Here is a 14,144-nt window from a genome sequence, read left to right on the forward strand (position 1 = left end):
GATCATTACATTCTATAGATGTGATACATAAATTTCATTTTTCTCTTTGTAAAGTAGTTGAACTATTCCATAATTTGTTTTTGCATAGGATAGATGCCTCTAGCAGTTGATTTTCATATAACTTCACTATCATGATCTCATAATTCTAAGGGTTGCTAGCTAGGTTTGAACAATCTTATTGACTTGACTAGGATCAAATATCCTTGACATTGATACTCATTGAAGGTGGAAAGTTACCACTATATATGAAAGCCTCTTCGTCATTTCCATATGGATGCTGCAAATTATCTTTTTTTGGGTTTTTTGTAACTCGCCGAAGTGGATGCTGATTCTGCATTCGGATTCAGACCAGCAATCTGCAAAATGTTCTTCATCTCCCTTACCACATCACTCATTGCAGGCCTGTCAGCTTGTGATTCTTGAGCACAACTCAGGGCCGCATCCACATATTTTTGGAAACCTTTTGCTGTGTCATGTAATATTCTGGATCCATGTAACCCAGCATATAAAAGAGAAGAATCCATACTGAAGATTTATAGCATTGGTTGAGAATACTTAATGAACTTTACAGGGATTACATAAAATCGATCTATTAACTAAACATGCTTAGTCATATCAAGTTGCATATTTGTTTCACTAAAATAATCCAGATTAAGCAGTTATCATAATCTCGGCAACAGAGATGAGCAAAAAGGGGTAATGATATTCATACTAGAGCAAGTGTAAGCATAACGTTGATTATCATTATCCCCTTAACTTGAGTAGAGGCATGACCCTAATCAGTATCGATCATAACTCTAGACAAGCCAAAATCAACAATTTTTGCTTTTTGGCTTTCATCTAGTGGTATGTTTGTTGATTTGATATCCCTATGTATAATTGAAGGGTTCACAAGCTCATGGAGATAGGCCAGGCCTCAGGCTTCTCCAAGGGTTATTTAAGTTTCTTAAACAATCCATGCTGATTCCAGCCTTTCCTGCATGCAATTATTTTTGTAAGTGATTAGAGACAGCATAATATAGCCAGCAATAATAGGTCCGCATACCTTCTGGCTAATGTGATAGACCTTTTATTCTATTTATATTCATATGTACATAATTTTGTACACAAACAACGGAATATCAATATATAATCAGATATTATTTTATCTTTAATTTTTAACTATCTAATCATATGATAATCTGTTATTATATATACATAAAATTATGCATATATCACTACTCTATTCATAATAAATACACAAAATTTTTATTGTATCTATATTCATGGCAGGTTTGCAATCCTTTCATTAGTCATATTCATCATGTATCTGTAAATTTTTCAACATTCATCATGCAACAAATAATAAATATTATTATTGTCAATTTTTTTAAATATATAAATGCTTCATACTATTTCAATATGGTTGTTGGTCAATATGACTATGTGGAGAAAATAGTCCATTTGAATATCAAAAGCAAGCAATTAGATCAGGGGAATGCAATCCAAAGGCATTCCACACATCAGGACTATGTGGGCCAGTTTAAATGTTCACAAGACTTTCTTGGGCCCAGGTTCATTTTTTCACTAGTCATTGCAATGATTTTGATTGAAAACTCAAGTTTAATTGTCTCTGGTCTTGAAAATAAGCAATTTGAGTCAATGGTGAAGGAAGCAGAGAATGATTTATCATGTGGTAGCACAAGTTCTGGGTAACTAATCCATTTGGGAACATTCATTCTTTGTTTATAATTTTAAGTAGTTGTTTAGATGCCGCTGCATAATTGATCTATATTTTTTTAATATGTACAGAATTTATGACTTGCAAGTTAAGGATGATGAATGATGATGATTTACCAACGTTGGAGAAGAAAGAGAACCAGTTTGTGGTAAGTGGCCAACCCTTCTGTGTTAATGGGTTCGATACTTTCTGGCCGATGGTATTTGCTGCTGATAAATCTACAAGGGGAAAGGTCAGTGAAGTGTTCCAACACTTCTGTGGGTCTAACAGTATGTAGGACTTGGGCTTTTAACGATGGCCAATGGCAACCTCTTCAGAAATCTCCAGCAGTATATGATGAGGAAGTTTTCAAAGTATTCTTGTTTGTCAGTTCTCATACTTGTACTAAATTATATGCCTTTTTGTAAGTAGGAAGGCTCTTACCAAGAGTCAACCAATTTATATCCCCTTACTAAAACTTCTTTCATGCCTCTTTTCAAGTAGGAATGCTCTTACCAACAGTCCGCCAAGGATTCTTGGAGGATTTGCAACGACTAAAGAATCAAACAATTCCAGGAGGCAATAACTCTAAACTAATTTGGCAACGACAAGCATAATAGGCGAAACTCAACAAATGAGAATTGGAACTTTTGACGATAGATTGATAGAGAGCTTCAATGGTGACAACAACAAGAAGTATATAAAAGTAATATTGGAAACTTCGCTGACATATATTGATCCTCCAAATTTGTTTTGATCCTTATATTTTTTACTTGCGTAATTAACTACGCTCCAATCAGGCCGGTATATACTTTGAACAAATTTGTATCGAAACTACTTAATGATATTTTAATATCTGGGAATGATGGAAACGTCTACCAAATTGAAAAACTTTCCCTTTTAGTTGGTTTCTCAATGTAGTCATCAGTAGGGAAACCATGGCTGACAGAAGTACAACGAAGTTTAATATCACCGCCTCCACACTGTCAGAAACAGTGAAGAGCAAAGACTCGAAGGCTTTGCGTAATCATGGAGGAGTTGAAGGCGTGGCGAGAGCTGTAGGAACAAATCCCAGCAATGGAATCAGCGGCAGCAAGGATGATATAAAGAGGAGGTCCCAACATTTTGGAACAAACACTTACCGTAAGCCCCCTCCAAAAGGGTTTCTATATTTTCTAATGGATGCTTTTAAAGATACTGCCATAATTATTCTTCTTCTGTGGGCTGCCCTGGCTCTTGGAAATGGGATTTATGCATATGGGGTTGAAGAAGGTTGGCATGATGGTGGAATTTTATTAGTGGCTGTTCTTTGCCTGACTGTTTTATCTGCGTTTAGCAACTTCACTCTGGAAACTCACTTTGAAAACTCTCAGAGTCGAATATCAAAGTTAGAGTTGTAAGAGACGGACAGGGACTAGAAGTCTCCATATTTGACCTTGTAGTCGGAGATGTTGTGTTCCTAAGAATCGGTGATCAGATTCCGGCTGACGGGCTGTTCTTGGATGGAGATTCTTTGCTGGTGGAGGAGTCAAGCATCACAGGACAAAGTAACTTTGTTCACATCGATTCCAATGATAATCCTTTCCTGTTTTCTGGCACAAAAGTAGCATCTGGTTCTTGTCAGATGCTGGTGGTGTCAGTGGGAATGAACACTGCATGGGGTCAGATGATGAGTTCGATATCATGTCAATCCAATGAAACTAGAACTCCATTACAAGCTTGGATTCACAAACTAATCTCCTCTATTGGAAGATTTGTCCTCGTAGTAGCTTCGCTAGTTCTTTTCTATCTGATAGTTCACTATTTCACTGGAAAAACAAAAGATAAGACTGGGAAAAAGGAGTTTAATGGTAGTAAAACAGACTTAAATGATGTTCTTAGATCTGTTGCCCGCTTTGTTGCGGCTGCTGCGGCCGTCGTGGTGTCGGGGATCCCCGGAAGTTTATCGTTGTGTGTATCTCTCACTCTTGCTGATTCCGTGAAGAGGATGAAGGCTAATCAGGCAATGGTAAGAAAACTTTCGGCTTGTGAGACAATGGGCTCAGCCACAGTTATTTGTACAGACAAAACGGGCACATTGACCTTAAATCAGATGAAAGTAATCAGGTTTTGGCTTGGCCAAGAATCCATTGAGGAAGAGTCTTATAAAGAAGTTGCCACAGATGTTCTTGAATTAATCCACCAAGCAGTTAGTTTGAACACCTCTGGTAGAGTTGGCAAACCTGTTTCGGGATCTGCACCTGAAATTTCCGGTAGCCCAACTGAAAAAGCAATTATTTTGTGGGGAGTTGAAGAATTAGGGATGAACATGGAAGAAATGAAGCAAAGATACACCATTGTCCGCCAAGAAGCCTTCACCTCTGAGAAAAAACGAAGTGGGGTTTCGATTAGGAAAAAAGCCGACAACACAGTTCACGTACACTGGAAAGGAGCTGCTGAGATGATCCTAGCTATGTGTTCATATTATTGTGAAAAAAGTGGGAACATAAAGACCATGGATGAAGATGAAAGGATAAGAATGGAAAATATAATCAATGGCATGGCAGCTAGTTGTCTCAGATGCATTGCTTTTGCCCACAAGCAAATTCAAGATGGAACTACCCATATGAAAGAAGATGGCTTGACCCTGCTGGGAATTGTTGCTCTCAAGGATCCATGTCAGCCAGATATAAGGAAATGTGTGGAAATTTGCAAATCAGCCGGCGTGGACATCAAAATGATCACAGGGGACAATGTTTTCACAGCCAAAGCTATAGCTACAGAGTGTGGAATACTACAGTACCATGAGCAAGCCACAAATGGCCAACAGGTGGTAGAAGGCATACAATTTCGGAACTATACACAGGCAGAGAGAATGGAAAAGGTCGATAAGATCCGGGTAATGGCAAGGTCTTCTCCTTCAGACAAACTTTTGTTAGTACAAAGTTTGAAAGAGAAAGGTCGTGTGGTTGCAGTCACTGGAGATGATACAAATGATATCCCTGCACTTATAGAAGCTGATATAGGACTTTTTATGGGCATTCAAGACTCTCGGGTCACAAAGGAAAGCTCAGATATCATCATATTAGATAATAAATTCACTACTGTGGCTGTTGTTATAAGATGGGGACGATGTGTTTATAACATCCAAAAATTCATTCAGTTTCAACTCACCATCAATGTTGCAGCTCTTGTGATCAACTGTGTTGAAGTTTTTATTCCTGGTGAGTCTCCTCTTACAACAGTTCAGTTGTTATGGGTGAACCTCATCATGGGCACACTAGGAGCTTTTGCACTGGCTACCGAAAGGCCAGCAGATGAGCTAATCAAGAGGCCTCCTAAGGGTCGTTCGGAGCCCCTTTTAACAAACATCATTTGGAGAAATCTTCTATCTCAAGCCCTGTATCAGATAGCAATCTCATTGATCTTGCAATTCAAGGGCAAATCCATCCTTAATTTGAGTCGTCAAGTAATCAACACAATGATTTTCAATACTTTCGTCCTTTGCCAAGTTTTCAGTCTCTTCAATGCAAGGAAGTTGGAGACAAAGAATATCTTCAAGGGCATTAACAAGAACAGATTGCTCCTCGGAATTGTGGGAATAACTCTGGGAGCTCAATTTCTGATGGTGGAGCTCTCAAACAAATTTGCTTCTACAGAAAGATTGAATCTGAGGCAATGGCAAATTTGTGTTGGGCTAGCAGCTGTCACCTGGCCAATTGGTTTGATTGCGAAGTTCATATCAGTTCCAGAGAAGCCAGTGCTCTTCATCAACTCCCAGGGTGAATTGGAGTTCGGTTTTATAAAATGCCTCAAATTCTTGTTGTGTGTTCTAAAATTATTTCTTCTAAGTGATTGTGACCATTAGTCTATCACTATAAGTTTTTAAAGAAATGTATTTTAATGTAACTACGTGCTCATAAATCTGGATATGAATAAGAAAAAAGAAATGCAGCCTGTTTAATAGGTATTTTCTTCTGTTTTTTTGGGTAAAGTTTTAGTCCATACAATATTAAAAGAAAGAAAATTGTATAGAGGCTCACGTCTATCAATCTCGAAAGGTCAAAAAAGTTGGTGACCTTATATATGAGGAGTTGGTAATCAAATTCAATTTATTGAATTATCACTTAAAGAGAAATTTAAAATCGGTTATGATGCAAAAATAATTTTTTAAGAATGATGTTATGAAAACAAGTAGAAATCTAATTTGAATATGTTCCGAATATGAGGTTCTACAGTAAAAATATCAGAGACGAATGAGTAAAACATCAAAATTTGTAGATGGCAATAGGGAAAACCAATCTTCTAGGGCAATTATGCAATGGCCAAAAAATGGAATTTTAAAGAGGAGTATGAATGATTGACTTTAAAACGTAAAATTGAACTAAATTGTTTAAAAATTATAGTTTGGTTTGGTTTTGATTAAAAAATTTTCAAATTATTTTTTTCAATTTGGGTTATGATTTGAATGATTTTTAAACTGATACAAACCATAAACCATATTATATATATATATATATGAGCAATGCTATGTGTACCCATTTTTGGTACATAATTCATGTACACAGTGATGTGTCATCATGTAATTGAATGATTTTAAAACATGTGTCACCGTATGAAAAAGAAATATCCAATCATATGATGACACCTCATCTGTGTATACAAATTGTGTATAAAAAATTGGTATACATAGTTTTATTGTATATATATATATATAACTATGTTTCACATAATTTTTTAATAAATAATTGGATGTATAATTTATTTTTTAATATTTTTTTATCATTTTCTTTAAATGTATATTATATATACATTTTATATTTATTTTACATGTTTATATTATATTTCAAAAATTATAATTCAATCAATTTTATTAAATTTTATATATAATTTTAAAAAATTCAAACCATGATAGTCGAATCGCTTATTGTATCGTATATTAAAATCTTAATTTTTCATATTATGTATTATGTATCGTATCGTATCGTATGATACATTTTTTTAAAAAATAAAATAATAAAATATGATAATTGACATGTCATTATTTTAGAAAATATCACAAACAGCTTTAACATTTGAAAATTTTTCATAAACACCCATATTGCACCATCATTTTATCTGAAAAACTATATCAATCTATATTAGTAATATGTATCGTATTATTAGATACATTAACTATATCATATTAATTTGATACATTTTATGATATGTATGATTTTTCATATGTATTATCTCGTATTATATCATAGAATATTACTAACTATGATTCAAACCATAATTCAAACCAAACCAAACAGTATTTTTTAGATTAAAAAATTTTTAATTCATTTTTTAAGTTTGGTTTGAAAAAATTTTCAAACTGCACCAAACGAACTGTACACACCCATAATTTTAAACATTAGACGGGAGAATTGCAGGCCCACATGGTTCGGATGGGCCTTCAAATTGTGGTGAAGCCCAAACTAACAGAGTGTCTTTAAAATCTCGCAGAAACCCTAACCCTAAATCTAGCATCGCTTCGCAGCAAACGGCACTGAGCAACCAGTAGCAGACATTTCCTTAGGTAACAAATTTACCCTCTGTAGCTTATTTCTCTGTCGTCGATTCTTTTTCAGTCAGTTGATCATATTAGCACTTTAGCTATATTAATTTGGCGTTTATCGTTGTCTAGTCAGATCAAACGATGTCGGTTGCAGAACTTGCGTGCACTTATGCTTGTTTGGCCCTCCATGATGATGGTATCGCCATCACTGTATCCTTCTCAACCAGTTTTATGAATGCTCTTCTGTGTTTTTTTCATTTATTTTGGCTTTAAATAATTATTTATGGTTGAGATCTGAGATTAGTGTTTTGTGTTTTAGTGTTTTACAAACTCGTTTTTATGAATGCCCTTTTTTCTTTTCATTTGGCTTTAAATAATTAGCTTACTTCACATGACGATAATTCTGGAAGAATTAATGAAAACTATTGTTGAAGTTAATGTTCAGTTAGTTTTATCTCTTTTATGCTTCTATCTAATTTATTTGACAGTAAAGAGATGATATGAATGTAAATGGTTAAATTGTTTGTTCTTTCTGTAATGGAATATGGATTTAGGGTATATGGATTTAGGGTATATTTTTTCTTAACGGTTTGAATAGGCAGAGAAGATTGCACAATTGGTGAAAGCTTCTAATATTACCGTGGAATCTTACTGGCCTAGCTTGTTTGCTAAGCTTGCTGAGAAGCGTAGCATTGATGACCTTGTTATGAATGTGGGTGCTGGTGGCGGTGGTGCTCCAGCTGCTGTTGCTGCCCCTGCTGGAGGTGCTGGTGGGGCTGCTGCTGCTGCCCCTCCACCAGAGGAGAAGAAGGTAACTGAGATGTCCTTTATCTGCATTTATTTTATTGTTCTGTATTTATGAGCTCTGTGTTATCTAATATTCCTATGATTTCTATGTGAATTTGCAGGAGGAGCCAAAGGAAGAGAGTGATGACGACATGGGATTCAGTTTGTTTGATTAGGAGCTCCTTTCAGTATGTTTTGGTCATCATCTAAAGTGTAGTTTACTTTTGAATGTAGTAGTATTTTTCTTTTTGGTTCAAGGTATTGATAATTGCCAGCATTTGGATTTTGAAAATTTTGTGTTTGAGATTCTGAATCTATACAAGTTTTAATGGATTAGTTTTGTTTTCATCATTGTTCAATTGTTTCCTGTTTATGCATTGATGGATAAATAATGCTGAATCTGTTGGTTTCAGCCTATTGTGAAGGCATTGCTTCTTTACTAAGCCTTAGTAGCGCTAGTTGTAGTCCGATATACAATGCCTAAACCTTTCTTTTTTGTGGGTGGATACGAATGAACTCCACATAAATATCAGCTATATTACCTTTATAATTTGATTACAATTTATGGATTTGTATCGATGTCAAAAATTTAGTGAATTAGCATTATACTTGGAAATATTACATTGTGTGCAAATTTCAAACTCCAAAATGAACAGCGTTAATTACCCCATAACCATTTCGGTGACAAAGCTCAACGTTGACACAAGAAGTCAAGAAGAGAGCATTAATTTTGTACTTCGCGTCAAAAAATGCCTGGACAAATTCGATTTTTCATTTTTAAAATTTGTTCTAGATAGTGAAAATGGAAGAGGTCGAAGTGCCAGCCTAGAAAACTCAAGCGCAAAGACGATGACACAGAGGACGAAGAGGAAGAACAAGAAAACTACAACAAAAACGAAGATCATAATATTAAAAATTACTGTAATATGGACAACGATAATGACTTAGAAAACGTTGCGATGGTGCCAGCTTTGACAGGGAACGAGAACAAGATCTTCATTGATGGTGGGACGGGCATCTATGGACAAGTCAAAGGTTTGGTTAGTGGTGGGATGCATGATCGAGAACGAGGTCTTGATCTTCAGCTAGCGGTGAATTGATTGCACGCGTCTAAGATGAATGTTGTGGCGATTGATAGAGCGAAGTTGGTTAGGGACAGTAGTAGGGGGAATTCGGTTATGTTGTTGGAGAATATTAAGCTTTCTCGGCTATGCTTGTCGAACGAGCGACATTACATCTAGACATGGGGTGATGGCAAGAATACAAAGTTTTCATAGTCGATGGAAGATTAACCCTATAAGTAAATCAATAGTCTTATTAGTAAATTATTTAAATAAATATTATAAATAATTTTTATATCTATTAAACATATAAAAATAAGCTTAAATTTTTTATTTTTCTTTTTAAAATATAAAGGATAGGTTAAACTTAGGGGGAAAAAAACAAAACTCTCATGTGATTTGATGATTCTTTTCATCTTATATAATGGTTGAAATTCAAGTTTAAATCTCATTAAAAAAAAAATTGCATTTTTTTTCTACTAACGTCAATAACTAGGTTTAACCAAGTAATCACGGTCCAATTTAATGCAATAACTATAATAATATTACTACTAATCGTTTTTATTATATATAGCAAGTGATGGTTTGATCAGAATACATCGTCGGTGTGATTCCTTCAAAACAAATTATGAAGAGAAAATAGTGAAATTTAAAAGGTTATATTTTTTTTTTTTTAAATAAGATTAAAATGCAACAACGTGTAATATAAATGTTTAATACGAGTTTAATATGACAAATATATAAAATATGTATTTTATATGTTTAAAATTTAAAGATAGATTGAACATGTTTAAATTGGTATAATATGACAAGCATATATAATTCACATATAATACACGAATTTACTATCAAAAGGTTTTTTATACGAAATTTTGGTTTATATATTTAATTGGTGAAAAAAAAAGCTTTAAGGCCAAACTTTGGATCGGAAAATGTCAGTCACTCTTTCGGTAAAAGGAAAATTTGATATAAGTCATCTATAACGTTAGTACGAAACTTGGCAAAACTATTTTCTAAAGGCCAAAGGACTTATTCATCTCAAGTTTTGACGTGTTTTGAAATTTGATGTGTTTTGATAGTCATATTTATCAAATTTAAAAAATTTAAAATTTTATTTATAGATTAATTATCATTAAAATTTTATGTTAGAGATAAGGTAAAATCGTAATTTAATTAATAATATTAAAAAAATATAAAATTCGTTACATTTCACTTCTAAGTTTTAAAACTAATAATTTTATCTTTCTCTAAAGTTTTTTAATATTGAAAAGTCACAATTCCCTCCCCCCCACAAACCTAAGGTTTTTTTCTTTATTCCTCCAACCACTATCTTCGACACCGATGAGCTTTTCTTTCCACCATAAAACATTAATTGATATATGACAGGACATGATGACCTCCCCTCTCTAGATATTTATTTCTTCGTCGAGACAAAAAGACCAATCTCTTCTTTGGAGATAAAGAGAGAAAAAAACATCGACCAATGTTTTAGGGAGGATAGGCGAGGTCGTTGGTGTCGAAGATGGTGACCAAAGGGAAGAAGAAAAAAACCTAAGTTTGGGGGGAAAATATGATTTTTCAAAATCAGAAAACTTTAAGTAGGGGTAAAATAGTTAGTTTTTAAAACTTTAGAGGGAAAATGTAATGAATGAATTTTTATTTTGTAATATTATTAGTAAAATGATAATTTTACCCTCATCTTTAACAGAAAATTTTAACCCCGATTGGCTCAGGGGTGTAATTTTAGGTTTTTCAAATCCCATAGGTGTGAAAAGACACATCAAAACTTGGGGGTGATACAGTACTTTGGCCATTTCTTCTAAATTTCACAGTGTAATTGCAAGCACCCATGATTTATATGCGGAAGTGGATGCTCACAAAAGGCCAAATACGAAGAAACAACGTAAGCGCTCCCCTCTGTAAGTTCGAAAGTTCCATTGTTGAGACTTGAGAGTTGAGAGTATTAACCATCCACAGACTTCATTTTACCTTCTGGGTTCTTTTGATTATTCCTCAAACCTGTTTGTTTCTGAGAGATCTTAATCTACTGTCTATGTTTAAGAAAAAAATTGTATATTTTCTATTATTTCCTGTTTAAAATAGTTTAATATTGTTACATTCGAGTAATTCTTTTTTAATTATAATGCAGTTTTTTTGTATTTGGGGGCTTCAAAATAGTAGAGGTTTTGTTGGAGTAGTAGAGAAAAGCGCGGTTTAGCACATGTTCGACGAAATGTCTCGATGAAGAAATTGAAATGCACCCAATAATTTGAAAGACAAGTTTGTGTGGCAGCGAAGCGGATCACAATGAGTGTTGTATGGCCAAGGCTTCTAACTCCTAATAACCTTTCTCAGATCATAAAAAAGCAGAAAAATCCACTGACAGCTCTCAGAATTTTTAATGAAGCTCTAGAGAGATGCCCCAGTTATCGACACAATGGTCCGGTTTATGCTACAATGATTGGCATTCTTGCAAGTTCGAATCGAATCATGGAAATGAAAGAAGTTATTAATCAGATGAGAGAGGATTCTTGTGAGTGTAAGGATAATGTTTTTGCCACTGCTATACAGACTTATGCAAGTGCTGGATTATTGAATGAAGCTGTTGCGCTTTTTAAGAACCTTTCACAATTCAATTGTGTGAATTGGACAGAGTCTTTTAATACCCTTTTGAGGGTAATGGTGAAAGAGTCCAAGCTTGAAGACGTTCATCAAATATTCTTGGAGAGTTGTTATGGATGGGAAGTGAAGTCTCGAGTTCAGTCGCTGAATTTGCTAATGGATGTATTATGTCAACGTAAACGGTCTGATCTTGCATTGCAAATTTTTCAGGAGATGGATTATCAGGGTTGTTATCCCGATAGGGAAAGTTATCGTATCTTAATGAGGGGTTTGTGTGGTGATGAGAGACTTCATGAGGCAAAGCACTTGTTGTATTCTATGTTTTGGAGAATCTCTCAGAAGGGTAGTGGTGAGGATATTGTGGTGTATAGGATTTTTTTATTTGCTTTATGTGATAACGGGAAAGTTCAAGAGGCAATTGAGATTCTTGAAAAGATCTTAAGGAAGGGGCTTAAGTCTCCTAAGAGTTGTCGCCATCGTATGGATCTTAGTCCATGTAATACTGGTGAAGATATAGAAAGGACTAAGTGTTTGATTAGTGAAGCTTTGATCAGAGGAAGTATTCCCAGTTTGCGTAGTTACAGTGCAATGGCTGTTGATCTATATAAAGAAGGTAGGATTGGTGAGGGTAATAAACTGCTTGATGAGATGCGAACTAAAGGCTTTTGGCCATCACTGGTGATTTATGAAGCAAAATTGGCAGCTTTGTGTAAAGAAGGCATGGTTAATGAAGCAGTTAAGGTGGTTGAGGAGGAAATGGTGAAAGGAACTTCATTGCCCACTGTTAAAGTGTATAATATCTTATTGAAAGGCCTATGTGATGCAGGGAATTCAAGAGTTGCGGTTGGCTATTTGAACAAGATGGCTAAACAGGTTGGCTGTGTTGCTAACGAGGAAACTTATGGCATTTTAGTGGATGGGTTGTGTAGAGATGGTAATTTTATTGAAGCAAATAAGATTTTGGAGAAGATGCTGATTAAATCTTATTGGCCTTCTCTTCACATTTACAATGTGCTTATAAAAGGTCTTTGCTCTGTAGGCAGGCAATATGAAGCAATGATGTGGTTGGAGGAGATGATCAGCCAGGGGAAGCTGCCAGAGCCTTCTGTTTGGAGCTGCTTGGCAGCATCTGTATGCTGCGATATGGCTGACATGAACGTTTGCTATAAGACCTTTGAGCAGCTAAGTGGTGGTGATACAAATGCTGTTTAAGCCTCATCTAACTGAGGGGATAGAAGGTAACTGAAACACCTTTTGTAGGATCTGCCTATCTATATACAGGGTTCTAGAAGTTCTGCCTTTCAACCATGTGAATGAATCAACAAGTTAAAGTCTTCAAGATTGAGCAAAAGCTTTTCTTTTTTGAGATGGATGGAAAACATTTTTGGGCATAAATCAGATTAACTGAAAAAACAGATTTCATTGATCTGGAATGTGCAGTGGCTAGAGGATAAATTTTAGATGCTGTTGGTGAAAGATCCAGGTCACACTTATTCAGAAACTTTAATGACCATGCCTATCTGTGTGGATAGATAAGTAAAGAACTCCTTAATTAGAGGCAATGAAGGATATCATAAAAGGTGGCAGAAGCATCAGGGCCATGACTAGAGGCCGAATCAGCTGTCAGAAGCCAAAGAAAACAGATTTGGGATTGTTATTGAATTTGAACCGTACAATTCCAGGTGATAAAGCAATATTCTTCAGTCATAATCTAAAAGAAGCAGAAAGGTTGGATTCTTTGGGTTTTTGTTGACTATATGATAAAATTCATGTACAGCTGAGTTGATGGCCTTCATATGTTTACACCAGAACAGAAACACCAGAGTGCAGGGGGTGGGTTTGTTCATGGCTACCTCTTAACTATAATGTGAAGAGAGTCAAGGAGAGTTTTGGTGGGTTAGGCTTAGGTAGACTAATTATTGGTGCTCTCTCCTCCTGTGTGCGTTGAAGAAGATGGTAGAAAGCTATGTGTTAGGTTGGTGTTATCTTGTGTGGCTTGGAAGCAGCACAAGGGTTTCATGCCTACTTATGCCAAAGTCTGTTCTTCACTAGATTTCGTATAATAGACTTAAAATGATAATTGAATTAATATGTTGTCTACTGTTAGGATTAATCGCAGGAATCCTTTATTTATATCTTAATTTACTAGCCTTGTTATATACTTTGTCATGATCCAAGTGAAATGAATTCATAAATGAGTTTATTTTTGTCATCCTAGCTGGAAGTAAAATAAAGAAAGAATGGAAAGAGACAGAATCCAAGAACAAAAGAATAAATTGTTCATTTTCATCAATGGATGAGTTCATTTTCACAGTTATGATATAATGTCTTTATCTCTGTTTCCCTTAACTTGAGTAGGGACATATATGTTTTTAGTGTCGTGGGTAAGTTCTGAGATACCAAATTCTGCAACTTTTCCTTTGAAAATGTTTATCCAATAGTATGGTGGTTCATT

General features: G+C 35.0%; 3 protein-coding genes across 5 annotated transcripts; all 3 read left to right on the forward strand.

Moving 5' to 3' along the window:
- The first annotated feature begins 2,559 nt into the window (after positions 1-2,559).
- Positions 2,560-5,656, forward strand: LOC123214409 (calcium-transporting ATPase 12, plasma membrane-type-like). The gene is given in 2 exon segments (XM_044634152.1): positions 2,560-3,058; positions 3,061-5,656. Coding segments are annotated over 2 exon segments (2,907 nt in total). The 5' UTR covers positions 2,560-2,637; the 3' UTR covers positions 5,547-5,656.
- Positions 5,657-7,114: 1,458 nt separating this feature from the next.
- On the forward strand, positions 7,115-8,354 carry LOC123214413 (60S acidic ribosomal protein P1-like). The gene is made up of 4 exons (XM_044634159.1): positions 7,115-7,241; positions 7,350-7,430; positions 7,819-8,031; positions 8,129-8,354. Exons 2-4 carry the CDS (start codon positions 7,362-7,364, stop codon positions 8,180-8,182), a joined length of 336 nt encoding a protein of 111 aa, XP_044490094.1. The 5' UTR covers positions 7,115-7,241; positions 7,350-7,361; the 3' UTR covers positions 8,183-8,354.
- Positions 8,355-10,869: 2,515 nt separating this feature from the next.
- LOC123214411 (pentatricopeptide repeat-containing protein At1g05600) lies at positions 10,870-13,903 on the forward strand. 3 transcript variants are annotated; one of them, XM_044634155.1, is made up of 2 exons: positions 10,870-10,986; positions 11,217-13,903. In XM_044634155.1, the coding sequence occupies exon 2, from the start codon at positions 11,375-11,377 to the stop codon at positions 12,899-12,901; it is 1,527 nt and encodes a 508-aa protein (XP_044490090.1). In that variant the 5' UTR covers positions 10,870-10,986; positions 11,217-11,374; the 3' UTR covers positions 12,902-13,903. The 3 variants fall into 3 exon arrangements, with proteins under 3 accessions (XP_044490090.1, XP_044490091.1, XP_044490092.1); XM_044634156.1 differs by having other exon boundaries at positions 10,880-10,970; XM_044634157.1 differs by having other exon boundaries at positions 10,923-12,623; positions 12,729-13,903.
- Positions 13,904-14,144: the final 241 nt, after the last annotated feature.

This window comes from Mangifera indica, chromosome 4, assembly GCF_011075055.1.
Source record: "Mangifera indica cultivar Alphonso chromosome 4, CATAS_Mindica_2.1, whole genome shotgun sequence".
NCBI lineage: Eukaryota > Viridiplantae > Streptophyta > Magnoliopsida > Sapindales > Anacardiaceae > Mangifera > Mangifera indica.